The 21,944-nt window shown below is 36.5% G+C and overlaps 1 protein-coding gene across 8 annotated transcripts in view; it reads left to right on the top strand.

The window, feature by feature from the left end:
- The window catches only part of RNF32 (ring finger protein 32), a 74,649-nt gene that overhangs the window by 12,278 nt on the left and 40,427 nt on the right, over window positions 1-21,944 (top strand). For all 8 annotated transcript variants that reach the window (XM_056799964.1, XM_056799963.1, XM_056799966.1 and 5 more), the window contains 2 exons: window positions 5,233-5,338; window positions 5,968-6,223. In XM_056799964.1, coding sequence (XP_056655942.1) covers window positions 5,318-5,338; window positions 5,968-6,223 — 277 coding nt within the window. In that variant the 5' untranslated portion in view covers window positions 5,233-5,317. The remainder of the gene's footprint in view (window positions 1-5,232; window positions 5,339-5,967; window positions 6,224-21,944) is intronic.

Here is a 21,944-nt window from a genome sequence, read left to right on the forward strand (position 1 = left end):
TCTTCTCCTTCTGACACCTACTAGCTGTGTGACTCAGAGCCAAGCACTCCCCCTCTCAATAAAAAGGAGGCGCCTATCTGCACTGGTAGAGAGAATTTCCTCAATGAGAATTCCCTCTACCAATGAAATAAAAAGTAAAAGAATCCTTCTATCACTGCATGATAGGTCAGTCTTTTTTTTTCTGCTTCTATATCTCTGTGATGAACAGATCTGTGATCCCCTTTTTTGCAGTAGCTTTTCTGTTGGTAAAAATGCTGTAGCTGACTCTCACCAACCTCGCATTTTTCATCATGAATCCTTGGAGATTGTCTTGGATCACTGAATTGCTAAGAATAGCTGTTATTCACAATTGTCCATTATACAATATTGCTGTTACTGTGTACAATGTTTTCCTGGTTCTGCTTACTCCACTTTGCATCAGTTCATGTAAGTCATTTCAGAAAGAACATAGGGAACATTAAGAGAACTGTGCAATTTCCCACAGACAACTCAACTCATTTTCCTCCTCCTTAGAGTCTAGATGATTGTCTATTTAAGTATTTGCATTGCCCTACTATATAGTAAGAGAATCTATTAAGCTTTTTTGAATATATGTGCATATATGTGTATATATACACATAAATATATCTATAATCCACATATATACACACACTCACATAGCCATGACCAAGGTCTTTATCATTGGTATGGAGTTTTGCTCAGGCTTATGTAATTGGTTAGCCCGCTTATGGTACAGGCATAGAGGTGCCAATTAGCATGGTTGTTTGGGACATAGATAAACAGATAATCATACACTCACAGACAAGATCTACAAATGTCCATTTAATTTATCATATCCTGGTATCCTTTTTCCATCTGGTTTTTACTATGTGAATTGATAGTCCAAATTCTTAAGTGGCTATGGATCTTATCCAGGAAGTTCTATAGTGTTCCAGGCATTGGGTCAGGAGTATCTTAAAGACTTCAGTATCCATAGGAAACACCTTTTGAGTCTGTACTCTATCTGGACATCTTTCATGATAGTGGTAAATCATTTTGGCAAGAGTATATAACCCTTTTTATGACTTGCTTGATATTAGTGATCAAAAGATTATTAAATATTAATAAACTGATAGTTATGGAGTACAATGATCCCTCATCTATCAGGAGTTATATTCAGAGACCCCCACAAAAGGTGAAAATCTACAGTGTTACATGTTTTATTATTTATATATATTTTAAGGCTTTATAAACCCTTCCCACTCTCCTATAAACCTTTTCCACACTCTTATTACCCTACAGTCACTGAGCCAATCAGCTCCCAGGATACAGAACATAGCACTGTAGTTGGTTGCCTTTCATTCCATCAATTAATGGTATGCCATGATAAGTGTAATTCTGCAATACAGAACTAGTTTAAAAAAAAAAACCAAACACCACAATACAGTAAAGCCACAATACGTGATATAGTGAGGGACGACTGTACTTTAAAACTTACCAAGCATTTTACATATATTATTTTACTTGAGTCTCGTGATAGCCCTCTGAGTCAGGCACTTTTTAGTTATTATTGTCCCTTACAGATAAGGAAACAGTCTCATGGAAGATAAATGACCATTCCTGATGATTCCCTCCCCTAGCAGCTAGTTCTATTTCCTTCTACCCTCAAAAAACTTTTGTTTGATCATTTTTCAGTTGTGCCTAACCCTTAATGACTCTTTTTAGGGGTTTTCTTGCCAAAAATACTTCTATTGTTTGCCTTTCCCTTCTCTAGCTCACTTTACAGATGAGGAATCTGAGCAAATAGGGTTAGGTGACTTCTCCAGAGTGACACAACTAGTAAATTGTCTGAGATCAGATTTGAATTCAAGTCTTTCTGACACTAGGTCTGAGACACTAACCATTGTGGTACCTAGGTGCTCCAAGCACACAAAAAATGTATTTGTGTTTATTTTATACAAATTTTATATGCACACATTTCCAAGCCCCTCCCCAGTAGAATGTAAACGTCTTGAGAGCCAAAACTGTTCCATTTTTGTCTTTATATCCTTGAGATAATGGCACATAGTTGGTACTTCATAAATGCTTGCTTTAATTTCTGCTTGTTTGATTTTGATTAATTGATCAATTGTTTATAGAGCTAATAAATGTCAAAGGCAGAATTTGAGTCTAGGTCTTTCAGATTCCAAATACTTCTCTTTGTCCAAATATTCCACTTTGTCCACCTCAGTACAATGCCCCTATACAAAAATATCTTTGTTGTTATCTCTCTCAAAGAATGTTGAAAATAATTGTTACTTCTTTTGAATATTTAAGGGCTTGTGGAGAAATTACTTGTTTCTGATTATTAAGGTTCTTAGTGCAATAATTAAAATTGTAGACTTTCTGGCATATCTCACTTTGAGAAAGCCCAGGACTTTAGTCCATTTGGAGGACTTGGGAGGCATTTGTAAGAGTCTGACTAGCTAATACAACAAAAGTAAGATGTGTTTTACCTTTCACAGAAGAAGACTGGTGGTTTAGGGGGACAACCAAGAGTGGGAACACAATAGGAAAGAGGACACCAGAATGATCACTGGGTCTCTTCAGGTCATGAAAGGGAGGGTGAGTGATGGTTCTCTGGAGAAAATATACTATTGGCCTTAATATTCCCAGATTTTACTCTGATCATTCCTGTGTCCTCTGGACCCCCTAGTCCCCTATGCTAGTACCAAGAGTTGACATCACCACAATCAGGTATGTAGCCTGACGCCTTCTTTTCCCTTGCCTCTCCCCCAACCATGAGAAAGCTACTTCTGCTTCGTGGAACAACTCATCTACTGGTGCTGCCTAGGGCAACTCATTGCCTAGAGAAGCAATGAAACAGGCCAGAACCAGAGTCTTTATAGGTTGAAGTAGGGTCTTGTTCAGGCTTATCTAATTGGTTTCCCTGCTCAGATATTAGAGGCATTGAGATGCCAATTAGCCAGGTTACATGGGACATGGAAGTTTCTAGCCTAGAAAATTCCAGGTATAAAAGACTACAGAAAAGAGGGTGCCATCCAGGAGGAGGGAGCTGTTAAATATCCCTTCTATTCTTTGTATGTAGAGAGCTAAGTATAGCTATTAAACAGTTTCAAATATGAAAATTGCTAAAGTATTGTCACTCTAATTAATTAGGGACGTAGGTCATTGCATGGAGGTAATCATGCATTGGAAATTAATATTGCATATTAATATCCCACAGGGATCTAAAACAGATAAAGGTACTGGCCCCTTACTTGGGAGATTGGGAAAGGAACCTTTCCTCTACCTGACACACCTCACCTCCACCTCCCTCATAACACAATTAATTCTGCTAGTGTCAGGGCAATGAAGGAGTTCCTGTAATAAAAGGGTAGCCTTTATTGTGAATATCCACCAAATCTGTTCTCAACCCCCTGCTAAGAGGAGCCTGCCTATATTTATTTCCTTGGTGCATTTAATAGCTTTAATTATTGACCCTTATAAATGACATTGACATATATGTGTGTGTTTTCCCATATTTCTAACTGCCTAAGGTCATCTCTGCTTGATATTAAGGGGGGACATCTTCCACCCTCACCTCAAACTTAACACAATTCAGTACATCTCTGTCTCCTCAAAACTCTTACCTTCTTCTGACTCCTCCATTTTTGTTAACTGTATTACCATTCTTCAGTCTTCTATACCTCTAAGTGACCGTGGATTTAATTTTGATTCATCTGTTTCCACTACCTCCGTGTCTACCCTTTCACTAAACCTTATATAGGAAGATTATTTGTTTGTTTGACAAATGACAGCCAGGAAATCATTGTATCCTTTTTATAACACTGAAAATAGATTACTAATTTAGAATTATCTCTCAGATGAGATTTACTATTTCTATTTATGAAGAAATTTTTACATCAAACTGCTGCTATAGTTCAGGCTTCATTATCTGATTCTTAGATCATTACAACTGGTCTGGTCTCTCTGCTGCCTCTGGTCCCTTCTCACAGAAGCCATGATGAATTCCATTGCAGATTAATCTTTCTAAACTTTCACTGTCATCAGAGTACATCATAGTCCCCTGTTCAAGAACCCATAGTATATTTTTCCTACTGCATCAATTTAATAATAACAATAGCTAACATTTATAGAGTACTTAATATGGACCAGACATTGGGCTAAGTAATTTTTTTTACCTCATTTGATTCTCCCAACAATGCTATGATTATCTATGTTTCACAGAGTAAGAAATTGTGGCAAAAAGGTTAAGTGACTTGCCCAGGATTATATAACTATTAAATGTTTAAGGTCAAATCTGAACTGAAGTTTTCCTGCCTCCAGGCTCAGCATTTGATTCACTGTGACCTAGCTGCTTCCAGTTCTTTCAAACTCTTCTGTATATCTTTAGGGGACCCAGGTGGCTCAGTGAATTGAATGCTGGTTCTGGAGTCAGGAAACCCAGCCTCAGACACTTACTATGTGACCCTGGGCAAGTCACTTACTCTTTGCCTCAGTTTCTCATCTGTAAAATGAACTGAAGAAAGAAATGGCAAGCCATGCCAAGAAAACCTCAAATGGGGTCAGAAAGGATCTGATATGTAGAACAATGGTCTAACTCTTATCTACCTACAGATTCTCCTGATAAGTACCTTCCATTCTAGTCTTTTCACTACCTCTGAGTCCTAGCCCTCTCCACACTGTCTTCTTTCCTCTCTTTATTCAAGTCCTACCTAATTAGGTAGAACAATTAGGAGAATTGTTCCTGGCCCAGCCATTTCATTGATTTGGGGAATATAGTGAACTCCTGGATGAAGAAACTCCTGCCATCATTTCAAGTTAACACTTCTCCATAGCTTATGATTTTAGAGAATTACCTAGAGCACTAAGTGGTTGGTTTAGTTTTAATTCCACATTCTCCATGAAGCTTTCTTTGAACACTTCAATCAATCCACACTGGTTTTTTCCTTTTACAAAATCCTACTAAACTTAAAGATAGTTTCCCACATAGCTTATTTTCCAAGTGTTACTTCTAACCAACTAGATTGTAAATTCCTTAAAGGCAAAGATCATAATTTATATTTCCCTTGTATTTTAAGAGTATTTAGTAAAGTATTCAACAGGTATTTTCTGATTCATTTGAAACACCGGTTTGAAACTTAATGCCATTTTCTCCAGAAATATAAACTTGGGATAAAATTTTCCTGCTCTTCAAGACTTTATTTTGGTCAGTTTGATATAGTAATATAATTCTGCTTTTCATTATAGGAATTTAAGGAATATAAATGAAGACTCCTGTTATAAAGAAGCAGCATTATTCTGTTTGAGAAAAAAAGATCATTTCTGATTCAACATGATAAGAAATTATCCTAAGGTGCATCTCTTGATCTTTTTTAAAAATAAAACAATAAGATGGCCCATAATTCTTTATTTTATTCAAAAATGAAAAAAAGCAACTTGCTTCCCTGGAAGCATCCAAGAGATGTTGGCAGTCATGGAAAGGGACAGAATAATCCAAGGGTGTGACATAGGGGCTGGGGGGCAATTTATACTCTAGAATTTCCTTCAAATGCCTCTTAAGTACATGGGAGTTTTATCTTGTGTAGGAAACCTAGTTAATTTATCAAAAATTCATACTTACATGTACATTTCTTTTTGGTATACTAGAAGGCAAGATTACCCTGAGGTATAATTTAATTATAGTACAGCAACATGTGTTTAGGCATGTAAAAGTTTTATAATTCATAATGACTTTATTGCATATTATAATTATGGCTTTAGCAATTAAGTGAAAAATTACTACTATGTAGTTAAAATAAATGATGAAGCTAAGTTCTGACTTTAAAAGTTAAGGTAACAATGGGTCAAACATTCTTCAGTGTAGTACACTAAACATAAAGTACTGTCAAAAGTGACAGTACAAAAGCCTTAGTTTTCTGTTAATTGATCATTTATGTGCAGCAAGTATATGAATTTTTGTTCCTGTTTTTCCAAACCCTTCAGGGCCGAGCTAAAAATCTAGCTGTTACTGCAGTTGCTTTACAAGACCACATTTTACATGATCTTCAACTGGAACCACGTTCAATAGATCTTTATAAAACAAAGAAACAGAAAAAGGATAATAAATACAAATCTCCAAAAAAAGATATAAAAGCAGTGGTAGATACTGGACTGAAAAAGCGAGCTCCACCAACCCATAAAGAAGAAGAGTCAGAAAAAGAATATGTTCTCGATCCAGCTCCTCCGCCACTCACTCTAGGTAAGATGAGTTGGGTGGGCTTCTCCATACTGCTTAATCAAATCTTTTGTCTTCTATAACTGTATAATCCTCATTTAGGAACATGTAGACATCAACATTGTAAATGACTTTCAACAGAACTTTCTGCCAGAGCTACTAGCACATGTTGTTGTTGCCCAAGTCCCAGTTAGACTTGGAATACTTTCATATAATATTTGAGGGAAAGTTTGCTCTGTATTGTGGCTGCTCACTCTGCTTATAGAGGCAGGAAGCATTTGGATTAGAAGTCAGGATAATCGAGTTTTGAGAGTTTTATGTGTGAAGTAAAAGAAAACTAGTGTGTGCATAGAGCCCACCATGATGCTCAGCTTATACAATTCACCATGTAGAAGAGGCCGAGGAGCCTGCCTCTAGAAGAACCTTAGACAACATGTTTCCCAACTGGTTTGGGAGAGAGAGTCCAGAGTCAGCCAGCTGGGCCAGCTGTGTCTCTCCCTCGGGTTCTCTGGATAACCTTGAGGCAGTAGCGATACTCTTTTCTAGCATTATTACCAGTTGTATTCCACACTCTTAGATTCCAGTGACCACCACCTCTGCTCCATTACACATCTATTAGCTATTACAAAGGCACTTAAACTTTGAAGATATAATGAGAACAAAAGTACAAACATCTTTTCCCAGCATCTCCGAGGTACTCTTTAAACTTTATCACTTTAGTCTCTGGGGACAGTGTGTTCTAACTTAACACAGTTTCTACAAAATCTTGGTCCCTCAGATTCACATTCAAATACATGGGTCCTTCCTCTTTCCTCAGACACTGATGCTGGGCTGCCTCCAAAGTTCAGCGATCTCAGATGGCTCTCTCCCCTAACCTTCTGAAATTCAGAAAGTCATAACTTCCAACTTCTTCTACCTAAAATGAAAAAAAAAAACACCAAGGCAGCAGAGAACTGAAGCCCATAATCATGGACCAAATGCTGATCTTGGGTGTTCCCCTCCTCCCTCTTCTAGCACTGCCTCTCACTAGCGAAAGAATCAAACCAGGAACAAAGAGCCACCAAGAGAATAGCCTGATGCTGATGAAGACTTCTGGAAGATGCCTCCAGCTCTTATACAGACACTAGTTTAGCTGATCAGAAACGGTGCCATGGTTGACCACATGGTAAACAGACTGGGACTAGCTACAGAACATCTCTGGGTACTCCCAAACCCCTCCATGACACTTCAGTTAGAGGCCATCCCAGCTCCCCTGCCCTTCTATACAGGGAATTGCACCAGCAGAGCATGCTAGCATATTCTGCACATGTGCCAGGCTCTCATGACACCAAGTATAGAAAGTATATATAAAGTACTTCCTGTAAAGTAAAGTAAACATATTTCTGGGAAAACTTATCAAACAGGATATATGCCATTATAAGGCTAAACATATATATATATATATATATACATACATGTATATATATATATATATATATATATATATAATATAAAGCTAAAGCTAAAGCTCCAAGGAAGACTTTAGAGCTATCTTCTACAGATCTTTACCAGCTCTAATGTTCCATTAAAAAATGCTTGGGATTTTAGCAAAAAATACCTTTTAAACCATGTAAATACTATCTAAAAAGGCACTATTTGGCATAAAGGAAAACTATATGCCAAGGTCTGACTGTGGGTTGTACTATAATGATGTGAAATAACACTATGAAATTTTATAAAGAAAATTCTTGCTATGTTTTCAATTCTGTACAGTGGAAATAGTTTAATGGATTATATAATTTTTTCAGTTTATTTAGCAAAAAATAACTGATACCTTGGGCATAAAAAAAAAAACTATACTTCAATAACATTTACCCACACTTAAACTTAAAAGGTTTGTTCTCAAATTGATCCTGGGGCAAAAGACATCAGGAATTAACACCTGTACTTGGACACCTAATTGAACAGAAGAAAGAAACATACAACAATAAGATAAAAGTCAGAGATGTGGAAACAGAGAGATATTTCTGGCAAGCAAACTTTCAGAAAATATATTTTTATTAATTATAATATTAATAGTAGCAACTTAAAATTACAGTGGCTTTTCTTAAATTTTCTTTGGGGAAAGATGAAAATATCCTGTTTTACTACAAATGAGATAAATTTATAGGAAATTTTTAACTTAAATTCTTTTTAAAAATTTTTCACTTATCTGGAAGAAAAATCCATCTTTATCTTTACAAATAATAAAAAAAAACATATCCTTCATTAAATTCTAATTCTAAAAGCGTTGACGTGGATTAGATAGGATCCTGGTATACCAAGAGGAATACAAGCTTTAGAAGGAACCACCAAGCTGTTGAGGTCTGTGTCTGTCAAGATATGAACTATCCAGGGAAGCTTATAACCACAAGGCTGCCCAACAAATGGTAACTTATTGTTGACTGTAGCAAGTCATAAAGGCTGTTTATTAAGCATGGAAAGTTTTAATCTATGAATGGATATACAGAGAATGCACACTGAGAAAATCACTGATCTTTTCAATTATAAAGCACAAAATATCCAAGTATCCTTGACTTTTATGAACTATATAAACTAATTTTAAAAATCAAAATATGCTTGAAATTCAATAAAAGCTTTTAAGTTAAAGAAGAGCTATCACATCCCTTTTCTGAAAAGAAAAAAATTGTTTTACTCATGGAACTAATCCTAATCAGAAGGACAGCATGGCACAGTGTAAAGAACATTACTTTGGAATCAGAGGACCTAGATTAAAATTCTGTAACCATCACTCATTTACCTGTATGATCATGGAGTAGGATCTCTCAGATTCAGTTTTCTTAGTGATAAATAAAAGAGGTTGTACTAGAAATCTGTGATCCAATTTTTCAGGTTTTTGAAAGTGAGTCTTTCTTTAAAAGATTTAGCTCAACTTAAAACTACCAAACAACAAAAAGATATCATTTTAAAACCATGTTTATATCAAAGTTAAGTTTAAAATCTATAAGTATTACCGCAACTTTTTTGTTGTCCTTGCCTGTCTGTGTCTCACTCTTAGTTTCTATGACTTTTGCTCTCTCCCATCTAATCCCCCACCAAGTCTCTTTGTACATTTCCAAAATGGAACTCATGGTTTCTGTAAATCTGTCCCTCCTACAAGCTACCCCATTTCTATTGAGGGCAACCTTATCCTTTCTGTCACCCAGGTTCACAAATTATAAGTCATGTTCCTAGTTAACTGTGTTTCCAGGTTAACAGTTAACCCAATTATTCAGTGAAATGTCCCTGCATATAAAATGAGGAATTTACCTCTAGTACTCCTATCCCAATGTGAAGTTATATTCTTTGAACTTTCAATTAAGGATCTATATATACATATTTGTAGAGAGGGAGAAATATAACATGTGTGCTATATTTATTATATATGTGTGTGTGTTGTGTATCTACATATATTTCAAAATATAACACTTTTCTAAGTATAAATCTTTATTAGATTAACCAGAGCATCAGTGTCAACATACTTTTTTCTTTTCTTTTTATCTTCTAAGAGTCCCTCTCTTATCCTCTTCCCTTGCCCTCCTAGTTCTAAATCAACCAGCCCTTAAAAACAAAAAAACAAAAAAAAACCCTTATCTTCAGTCTTAGTATGAATTCTAATTCTCCTCCCCTCCTTCCTATTTCTTGATATGAATTCCCTTCCCTTATCCCCTTGCCCTCCTTTCTCTTAACCTAGTCACCCTTCTCTTAGTCCTCTCTCTTATCTTATCCCCTCACCCTCTTGTTTCTCTGTAAGTTAAGAAGACGTTTTACCCTTTTAGTTGTAGATATTGTTTCCTTTTTAACTCAGAGCTGATAAGAATAGGGTTCTAGCTCTACCAACACTCTACCCTTCCTCCCCTTCACTTTGACAGGTCTTCTACTCCTACCTCTTTCATATGAGATAATTGTTCCATTTTACATCTTCCTACCCTATTTTATTATTTTTTGCTCATTCCCATATCCAATTCAATATCAACCCATATGTGTGTGTGTGTGTGTGTGTGTGTGTGTGTGTGTGTGTTTTAAACAAGTAGTGATATCCTTGTTAAGGGTTAGGCAATGGAAGTTAAGGGACTTGCCCAAGATCCCACAATTAGAAAGTATCTGAGGTCAGGTTTGAACCCAGGACCTCCTATCTGTAGGCCTGGCTATCAATCCACTCACCTTGCTTCCACCTAGCAATATCATTCTTAAGGATTGCAGATAACATTTTCCCATTAAAGAAGTAAACAGTTGGACTTTATTAAATCCTTTATAATTGGTCTTTCATGTTTCCTTTCTTGTGATTCTTGTAGATCAAATTTTCTATTCGGTTCTGGTCTTTCCCCCAAGAACAGTTGATGGTCCTTTAGTTTGTTAAATATCCATTTTTTACTTTGTATAATTATACCCAGTGTTACTGAGTATCTTACTCTTGGTTGCAAATCCAGCTCTCTTTAAAAGATTGTATTGTATGCGCTTTGATCTTTTAATACTGAAATTGATTAGACTTGTGTTATCCTGACTGTAGCTCCACAGTAATTGGCTTTTTTCTGGTTGCTTATGGTATTTTCTTCTTTAACTGGGAGCTATGAAACTTAGCAATTATGTTCTTGTGAGTTTTCATCTTGGGGTGTCTTTCTGGTGGTGATCAGTGGATTCTTCCAGTTTCTTTTTTATCCTGTACTTCTAAAACTTCCAGGTAATTTTCCTTAATAATTTGGGGTGGGGGCATTGTGTCTAAACTCTTTTTTTGCTCTTAACTTTCCAATAGTCTGACAATCCTTATATCACCTCTCCTGAGTCTTTTTTCCAGGTCAGTTGTTTTTGTGCTAAAGTGTTTCATATTCTCTTCTATTTTTTTCATCCTTTTAATGTTACTTTGTTATTTCTTATTGATTCAAGCAGTCGTTAGCTTCCCTTTGCCCAATTCTAATTCTTAATGAAATATTTTCTTCATTGAGTTTTTAGATCTTTCCAAATGAGTGAATTTTCATAATTTTCTTGCTTTTCTTGCATTACTCTTACTTTTTTCCTAAATTTTCCTCAATATCTCTCATTTTGTTTTAAAAAAAATTTTTTAACTCTTCTAAAAACTCTTTTTTGGAGTTGTGGCTATTTGAAGTTTTCCATTGATGCTTTTAGAAGTAGGTTTTTTAACTTCACTGTCCTCTGAATTTTAATCCTGGCCATTACTACCCCCATAGTAACCATCTGCAGTTAGATAATTTCTCTTTTGTTTACTCGTTATTTAAAAAAAATTAGCAGCCAATAGCCTTAATTATTAGCTTTATGCTAGAATTGGGCTCTTTTTCCAGGTTGTGTGAAATGATATCTTGGGTTTTTTGTTCTATTATTTCCTAAGCCCTACTTATTTCTTCTAATTTCTACAATCCAGGGTCAGATGTGGTCCCTACTTCCTCAGGTTCACACCACAATTTGTGATTGACCTGAGGTGGTCCAACCTGAGCCTCCTGGCAGTTCTGACACTGCAAGCAGACACTTTTTCTCCCTGCATTCCACACTTATCTAAGCACCAGTTCATCTCCCTGCCCTGGAACCTGAAACCTGGAATCTAGGTTCTTCACTCTCCTCGGAATGATCATAGCCATCTGGGCCCTTGCTCCTTAACAAAGCATTCACAAGGCATAATCTCTCACTCTTCTTCTCCTGAAGCCACCTGGGGCAGAGTGGTGTCAAGTCAGCATGCATGGGCCCCTAAATCTTCTCCCATCCAACCCCTAAACTGTAAGTGGGTAGGAATCACTAGAGCTGAGGTAAGCTCATTCTCCATAGCTACTCCTAAGATTTGTTCTTTGTTATTTGTTGACTCCACTGATTTGCTCAGCTGCTCCTAGTGCTTGCTGCTTGTTGATTCTGTAGTATTTTCTTCATTCAGGTAAGACCACTGCCTAGGAAGTCAGAGATCTTCTTCCCAAGTTGCTCTGCTTCACTCCCAGCTCTCATCTATTTCTGCCACTTTAGAGTTGACTCTAGGTTTTGGGGTTTTTTTTTGGGGGGGGGGGATTTGGAGAGTAATGTAATCTCATGTTCCATTCTCCCATCCTCAACATATTTTCAAAGAAACTCCTAATAAAAGCATAAACTCAAAATTTCATCTTATTTTAGCTAAGTAGAATAGCTTGATAGAAAATTTTAATCTTTCCCTAGAGTTCACAAGAATTAACAGTAAGAAGCTTTAGAATTCCATAACTATTTCAAAAGTAAAGTTTAATAAGATATATATATGGATCAAAGAATGAGTTTGAAAACACTGGATTAGTAGAAAAATACTTGTGGATCAGTAGTAAAATTAAAAATCTTAAATTGCTTCTAGATGTTTCACATAGTAAAGTAAACTCAGATTAAATCTAGGTTAAATCATTCTTTCTCCTTCAGATACAAATTACAGGTTTAGAAATATTAAGCAAATGGACCAAGTATAATTTTGTACAATATACAATTTATGAGTAAGATATAAAATTTTCATTGATATTTCTCAGCAAATTTCTAGAATTAATTGAATATAACATTCATAATAGCTTCTCAGAAGTGATTATTATGTTTATTAACAATGTATTATACTTAATAGATTGAGAACTAATGCATTTATTTAAGTATATATTTCATTAATTTAAAAAAGATCAGTGAGACACTTCCCTAAAAGTTGTCATTTGAAAGACAATATAGCCATACTTAAAAAGTTAAATAATAGCATGTACAACAATCCTAGGAATAACAATCACTATATGATTAAATGTCCAAGGAATGACATAAATAAGAGGTGACTGTTGCTTGAAGTCATTAGGGAAGGCTTTATAGAAGATTTTGAATTTAAACCAGCCCTAGAAACCTAAATAGAGTTTGAAGAGAAGGGAGAAGTGCAAGGTAGAGGAAAGATCTAAGGAGAGAAAGATAAGTGATTTTGAAGGACGTTAAATAGGCTAAATTGTCTTTCAATGAAAGGTTCTTGTGAGAATATAGTAAGAATAAAGTTGTAATATAAGTTTCAATTCAATAGGCCCATATCAAGCAACCATTTTTTTCTATGCCAAGGACTATTATTAGACATTAAAAATCCAAAGACAGAAATGAAAATCGTTCTTCAGGGAGCTTTTATGTTGTCCAGGACTACATGTGGTGGTGATTGTTGTCCTTTCTACTTGAAAAGGACCAAAATGTCATCACTGGTGATACCTTTTGACTTGAGCATAAATTGGATTTAAGTGAGACAGAGTTGCTCAAAGTCCTCAGCTTCACTCTCTCTTCCTGAGTCATCCAAGTCCAGTGGCACCAAAAGTCAGGACAGTCAGTGATGAGTCTAGCTTCTCTGATGCTTAACCAAACTTTAAGTGCTCCCCAGTGCCTCTTCACTACCTTTATGGCCATTAGAACAAAGTGTTCCTATTGCCCCTTCCACCAGGGGGGTCTTGGGACAGACACCAATGGGTTTGAGGCCCATCAATTATTCTCTGCCTGGTTTAGTCTCTTGCCAAATTGGTTTACTGGAGTATGAGTACTGAGCAGGGAAACAGGTAGGTAAATATAATATATAAGAGGGAGGGAGCATTATTAACCACTAGGGAGATAGGGAAATGTTTCCCATAGGAGATGGTGCAGAAGTTAAAGTCTTGAAAGGAGTTAAGGATTCTAAGATAAAGAGTAAGCCTATTCCAGGCGAGAGGAATGGACAACCCATGCCAAAGCAGTAAGAGGTAAGAGTCAAAGCTGAGTTGAAGGAGCAATGAGCAGACCAGATACCTGGAACAGAGTGTATTAACTTGGGGTGTAATATGAGATGTAATACGAAATAAGGCTACAGACCAAATTGTGAAGGATTTGAAACATCAAGCTGAGAAGTTTGTTTTTACCTTAGAGGCACCAGGGAGCTACTGAAGATTGTTGAGCAGAGAATAATATCATCAGGCCTGTGATTTAGGAAAGATTATTTTGGCATCTTTGTTGAGAATGTAGGGAGAAATGACTGAAAACAAGGAAACCAATTATGAGGTAATTACAGTGTTCTAGAAAATAAATGATTAGGGTGAGAATTAGGGTGTTACCCATGTAATTGGAGAGAAAGGATCCTTTGGAAGAGATGTTATAGGAATAGAATAGATAAAACATGGTAACCTAGCAAATCTGGGAGGGGTTCGGGTGGTGAGTAAAGGAAACTGAACAGTCACAGATGACTCATAGTTTTGCAAATCTGGATGACTGGAACAAGAGGGGTGCCCTCAATAGAAAAAAAACAGTAGTTTGGAGGACAGGTTTATAGGACCATGAGTTATACTTTGGAACTTTATAGAGGGACTTAAGAGCCAAGCAAAAGTGCTGAGATTTTATCCCATTTGTCATGGGAAGTAGTTGAATTATTTTGATGAGGGCACAATACAATAGTAGATGATTGTCACAATTGTCACAGGATTGTCACAAGCAGAGGAAACAGAAAGGAAGGGATAAATTTGAGTGTCAAAAAAATTATAAAGTGGGAAAATGGAGAAGCAAAGATGACTTGGTAGACTGATAGCAACTTTAACAGAAATAATCCAGTGTCTGCAGGGAGAATTGATTTGGGGGACAATGGAAAATTTTTGTTTTAATCATGTTGATTTTGAGGTAATTATGTATCTTCCAAGTGGCAGTTCATTCTAAGGAAGAGAAATAGGGAAGATAACTCAGAAGAGACAGAGAAGAAGTTTAGAGAAGCAGGAAGAGAACCAAGATATTATAGTTTCACAAAGGCTATAAGGAGGAGGAACTTTAAGGGAAAAGCTGAGATCAGATGCTACAAAAACTAAGGAAAGACTATTAAATTTATCAATGAGGAGATCATTTGTGATAGTTAAGAATTTAGTTTCAATACAGTTGTGCAAGGTATAAAGGGACTATTTTCCCTTTATAAAAGGGAAACTTTTACTTGGCTAAAACTTGGCAATTATAAAGGAAGAAATAGAACTATAATTTTATTAGGGTCACAGAGCCAAGTAAAAGTATTTTTTTTTGGATGGAGAGATTTATTTATCCAGAGGAAAGAATCAGGAGAAAGAAAAGATATCAGAAAAAGGAGAATAACTAACTCACATATCATAGTTCTAGAAGTGGGAGAAGATGGAATCAAGAACACAGTTATAAATGTTAGCTTTTAAATAATAGAGGGCTAAATAAGGAGGTAGATACTGGAATGATTTCCTTGGGAGAGGTGGTAAAAGGAAGCAGTTCATCAGTAGCTTTTGTTTTTAAAGTAAATTTCAAGGTGACCTGATATGTCAATGGTATGCAGAGTAGAGGGCATTATTTGAGGACTTAAAAAAAATTGAAGAAGATATAAAATAGTCACTGTGGGAGGCACCCTGGAAAATGTTATAAAGAAGAGGATCAAGGACTAAATTGAAGTTAGATTACACTTATTTGTAGCTCACCAAGTCTACTAAAAATGAGCTATGACTCTGGAACTGAACTGGAGAGAGTAGGCAGTATAAATGATCTAGAATTGAAGGTTAATCATGATAGAAATTCAAAGGGACAAGAAGTATTCATGTGAGTGAAAGCAACTATGAATGACTGACTATAAAATCTTTTTTGTCATGTTTAATTTTTCTCCAATTACTTATAAAAACAATTTTTAACATTAACTTTTTAAAACTTTTGAGATCCAAATTCCCTCCCTCCTTCCCACCCTCCTTTCTTCCTTCCCACTCACTAAAAGACTGCTCTACACATGGGTCTCACCAGATGGTGATTATTAAAATCAAATTATTTGCTTTGCAGCAAAAGGTGGAGAAACTCTAGTCAGTTAAAGCAAAACCTGGAGTTGACCATAGCTCATGATATGAGAATTATTTATTACAAAATTCAGACTTAAAGAAAATAGGGGAAACCATCAGACCATATAAGTATGATTTCAATTATATCCCTTATGGATAGGAAGTAGAAGTGACAAGTAGATTTAAGTGATTAGGTCTGGTAGACACAGTGCCTGAAGAACTATGACCAGAGGTTCATAATATTGTACAGTAGGCAGCAGCAAAAAAAATTTCCAAAGAAGGAAAAAAGCAAGAAAGCAAAATGGCTGTCTGGTGAGGCTTTACAAATAGCTGAGAAAAGAAGGAAAGCAAAAGGGAAAGGCTTCAACATTGTGTGAATTGAGAATTACAAGCAGTGCAGGCTGGTTTGTTAAGAAACAGAGGAACTAGAGACCAAATTGCCAACATTTGCTTGATTATGGAGAAAGCTAGGGAGTTCACAGAAAAAAAAATCCACTTCTACTTCATTGACTACACTAAAGCCTTTTGACCCTGTGGATCACAACAAAATGTGTCCAGTCTTCAAAAGAGATGGAATTACTATCTACTAAATGGGGGTACTAGTCTCTTCAGAAACCTATACGTAAGCTAAGAGGCAATAGTTGAAACTGAACAAGGAACAACTGATTAGTTTTAAATCAGAAAAGGAGTACAAGGCTGTATAGTATCACCTTTTTTATTTTATATAGGGTACATCATCTGAAATGCCAGGTCAAATAAATCAAAAGTCAGAATTAAAGTATCCAGGAGAAATATCAACAGTTTCAGATATGCAGATGAAATCAACCTGATGGCAGAAAAGGAAGAATTAAGAAACCTCTTGATTAAGGCAAAAGAGGAAAATGTAAAAGCTAGCCTAAACTTTAACATAAACAAACAAACAAAAAAACCTTAAGATTTTGACAGCTGGTCCCATCCCTTCCTGAGGAGGAAAGAGAAATGGAAGCAATGTCAGATTTTACATTCTTGGGCTCAAGGATCACTACAGACAGCCACAAAATTAAAAAGATGTTTGTTTTTTTTTTGGAAGAAAAACTATGGCAAATCAGAACAACATACTAAGAACCAGAAACATCTTCTTTCTGACAAAGGTCTCTATAGTTAAAGCTATGGTTTGTCCAATAGAAATGCATGGATATGAGTTGAACTATAAGGAAAGCAGAGGGTTGCAGAATCAACAGTTTCAAATTGTAGTGCTGGAGGCAACTTTTGAGAGTCCCTCAGAAGCAAAGAGATCAAATCAGCCAATACCTAAAGAAATTAATTCAGACTATTCATGGAATAGTCAAATACTGAAGCTAAAGTTTAAATACTTTGCCCACATAGTGAGAAGACAGGATTCATTGGAAAAGACCCTGATGTTGGGAAAGATTGAAGGCAAAAGGAAAAAGCAGAAGGCATGGAGTGTCATGGAAGCAACAAACATGAACTTGGCCAGACTTTGAAAGATAGTGGATGACAGAAGGACCTGGCATGCTATAGACCAAGGGGTCATAAAGAGTTAGACACAACTGAACAACAGCACAATAAATGTGCCAGGCACTGTGTTAAGCACTGGGGATAGAAAATAAGGAAGAAGGGTTAGTGTTCCTGTTTGCTGGTACCTTCAGAAGACTGAACAAAAAGAAAAAGTATTCAATTAAAGCTGTAGAATTAACAGTTTCAAAAAAAGAAAAAGAAAGTTAAAAGCAAAAAAGTAATCCCTTTCCTCAAAGAGACTACACAGGATGGGAGAGATAACATGTCATAAATGGGAATATATAAGATACAGAATCAAAAGGAGACATTTAAGTTGATGAGCTCATTAGAAAAGGTCTTCTTTTCTTAAGGATACATTGTACTGAATCTTAAAGGCAGCCAGGAATATCAAAAGCTGGAGTGGAGGAGGGGTGAGCATTTTAGGCTTGAGGGGAAGTCTGGGCAAAAGCTTAGAGATATGTAATGGAGGGTTGTATATGAAGAACAAGAAGTAATCTGGTATCCCTACATTATAGAGTTAGTTACATAGAAGGAATTAATAATGGGTAAGAAGACTGAAAAGGTTGGGAAGTGCCATGTTTTGAATAAACCTAGACGTTGAATGAAGAACTTTATCTTTGATCTTGTAAATAATAGGGAACACTGGAGTTTATTGAGAAGGTATTGACATGGTCATATCTATACTTTAGGAAAATCTTAGCAGTTGTGTGAAGAATGAGTTAGAGCTGCAAGAGGCTTAAAGCAGAGAGACCCAACTAGAAGGCAACAGGAAGAGCCCTACTGACAGGTAGCAAGAACTTGGACTAATGTGATGATTGTATGAGTAAAGAGAATTGGTTAGATCCAAGAGATATTTTAGAGGTAGAAACAGAAAGATTTATTTAGCAACTCATTGGATATGTAGTATAAGTGAGAGTAAGGAGTTAAGGATGACACTGAGATTGCAAAACTGAATGACTGGAAAGATAATGATACCCTCTGACAGCAATAGGGAAGTTCAAAAGAAAAGAAAGTTTGGAGAAAAAATAATGAGATCTGTTGTGGGCATCCAGATGGAGAAGTTCAAGAAGCAGCCCCAGAGCAAGGAATAATGATGAAAACACTGACAACCACCTAATATCCAGAGATGACAAAGAGGCACACTGTAATCAACTGGTTCACCAACCTGACGGAAAAGAACAGTCTCATGGGCTGGCAATGGTTATGAAAACTAAACTGCTTGCAAAAAGGTAAAAATGTAAAAATGACAAGGAAAGATCATAGAAGAAAGGGGAAAGTTATAGTTACCAGAAAGCTTCAAACAAAATATAGATAAGAATCAGACAAGAGTTAGAAAGAGTTATAACAACAAGCTTTACAATCTTAGGAGACAAAAATACATTTAAATCAATGATCCTTGTTGAGGGAATTGCATAATATTTGGTGGATAACTATACTATTGAACCCTATTTTATTTCTTATATGCATTTCCATGATAAACTCTGGAAGCTAATTCATTTCATATTGAATAGTGAATACAGTGGCCAAAGGTTGGGAAGCCTTGATTTAGAACTCAATATCCCCTAAAGGTATACCAGCATCACATTACAGACTCGGGACAACTCCTCAGTTGGGAAGATAACCCACCAATTGGTTCTGAGGAGCCCATTCTATTTTTATTGTGACCCAGCTAAAGGTACATTAGCTTTAAGAGGATGTTGTGTGTGTCTTTGGAAGGAAGGAAATGAGTAAAGGTGAGGCAGTGGTACACATTTGGACTGGTGTCAAGAGCACCAACTTCTTGATCCAAATCTGCAGCTCATTCACTATGGTCTTTTCAGCTGATTCATGAAGATAAGATTATTTAAATAAAAAGGACTTGCTTTCAAGTCTCAAATATTTAAGCTTCAAAGTGCCGTAGAGATGATATATGGAGAACCCAGTATTTGGAATCAAGGACTTGAACTGGAATCTTGGTTTTCCCAATTACTATCTGCATTGTAAAAGGAAATGTTACATTCTACTCCCTTCAATAATGTCTGAGACCATCACTTTATGCTAATGTTAAACCATGACAAGCTAACCTAGTGATGATGAGCCTATGACATGGGTGCCCAAGATGGCACACAGAGTGCTCTCTGTGGACAAGGCAGAGGGACTTGGGCAGAGCTACTCCCCTCCCCCTCTCCACCTGCCTAATTACATTGTTTCACATCCCCCACCCCTCTGCCCAGCAGCCCAATGAGAGCACCCAGGGGGTAAGGTGGGGGACTCATAAGCAATAGAGCTGGGAGTAGAGCTTTCAGGGAACTCCCCTCCCCCTTTCTACACTAGCTAAGGACATTCCTCACTTCACTCATCCAGCAGCCCAATGGGAGCACTTTCTGCCTCACTTGTGTGGAGTAAGGAGGGAGGGGCAAGGCACGTGGTCTGGGGGTGGGAGGTGGGGACAGGGTGCAGCACTCCATCTCTAAAAGGTCATCATCACTGGTGAACCAGGCTATACGATAATGAATGCACAAGCAGCAAGATGGAAGCTGGGCAAATGTCAGAATGTATTTTCATTTCTGGCCTAATTTGATTGAAAAAAAAAATTACAATGAACAACTGTAGTTGAATGAGCTCTGTTTATTCCTGGTGGAGGTGCCTGTTGAAGTTCTAATTGAGATAGAATTAGGGAAAAAAGAACTAGTAAGCATAATTCTACAGAACATTTTTGTAGCTTTTCAAGCCACAGACATTATACAGGGCTTAAAATCTTTTATAAATTTAATGATGTAATTCTTCATGTTGTACCTAGAATGCAAGTCAGACAATGGGGAGGAAATTGTGGACTACCGTGTCATCTTTTTAGTCTGGTCATGAAAAATGTTTAGTGTTTGGAATAAGGGCCATCCAAAGTATTCTAGCACAATTCCTGAAATGTTAAAAAAAAACTATGCCATCATACCCTTAAAACAAACATCATGTAGAGGCAGCTAGGTGGCTCAGTGGATTGAAAGCTAGGCCTAGAACCTGGAGGTCCTGGGTTCAAAAGTGGTCTCAGACACTTTCTAAATGTATGACCCTGGGCAAGTCACTTAACTCTATTTGCCTAGCCCTTACTGATCTTCTGCCTTGAAACAATAAACTTGAAAAGGTAAGGGTTTAAAAAAAAAAGAAAAGAAAAAACATCATGCAAGTGAATTAGAAGCACTTTGCCTATAGCAGTAGTTCAATAAATATTCACTTAGTAATTGAATAAAATGATTAATTTAAAGTTGACTCATGGCTCACTGTGTTATTTAGAAGTTTTAAATGCTGTTGACAAGTCAAAGGACATTGATAGAAATTGTGAATATTTAATATTTCCTAAAAGACAAAAAAATTATGTGGAAGATGGCGTCTTTGGCCTTTAATTCAATAGGAATAAAGCAGCTAGTCTTCTCATACACAATTTCCCCAAAGTCCTAGAGCAGTTCTAAGTCATTGAAACTTATAACTGCCACAGGACTTTGGGGACACCCTATATATTACCCTGGATGTCATATGACTATATATATCCTTCACTTTGTCTTTATAAGAAAGATGCAAATGAGTTTTCAAAATATGGAAGTTTCTAGGATCAGACTATTTAGACCTATGTATTTGAATGAACTACATAAAATAATAACTAATATTTGATACGATGATCCAGAGTCATCAAGAAGGTAGAAAAAGCATGTACCACATTGGTCTGAATATAAGACCATGCTTCCCTCTCACCCACTCCCATACCAAATGTAACATATAATTACATTCTTAATATAGACCTCTTCCCCTTGTCAAGTCTGAGCATAACTGCCCATATCCCTTAGAAATAGAGATCAACTCTCTCCTTTCTCCAACATCCTCAAGCTGGAGAAGATGCTGAGAGAGGCTGGTGGGAGATGAGCCACAGTCTGTTCCTGGTCCCTTGAAGCTTTCCTCTCCACCACTCCTCCCCACCCCACCCCCCAGGCTGATTATAGATGCAGAGGAGTCAGTGGAGCTCAAAGGCATGGCAGAAGAGTGCGGAAGGGGCAGTCAGGAAGAGTGAACTCCCAATCTTTTTACTTTAGGGAAGAATAAAGTGAGAGAGATGAGGGATGGGGAAGAATAGCCAAGTGAGAGGTGAGAGGATTAGTCCTCTTCTCAAAAAGCTCCTTATTTACCTGATTTTTCTAAATGTTCCAATTTACCTATGTTCCATACCAAGCTGCCTGATATTTTTGTGTGGCAAAAAAAATTACTTTTAGGAAAAAAATATTTCTTCTCTGAAATATTTCTTCTCGTGATCAATGTTTTTTTAATTCAATATTTTGGGCAATTATTTTTCACTGCAGGTGAATATATTTCCTTTCAAAGATCTAATTTTAGGATATATGGCTTCTTTTTGGATCAACATGGTGATCCTATTAAAGGGATGACCAATTAATTTTTCAATATTTATAGAGTTAAATATAAATGTTAATTGTTTTGAGATT

This window comes from Monodelphis domestica, chromosome 5, assembly GCF_027887165.1.
Source record: "Monodelphis domestica isolate mMonDom1 chromosome 5, mMonDom1.pri, whole genome shotgun sequence".
Classification (NCBI taxonomy): Eukaryota; Metazoa; Chordata; class Mammalia; order Didelphimorphia; family Didelphidae; genus Monodelphis; species Monodelphis domestica.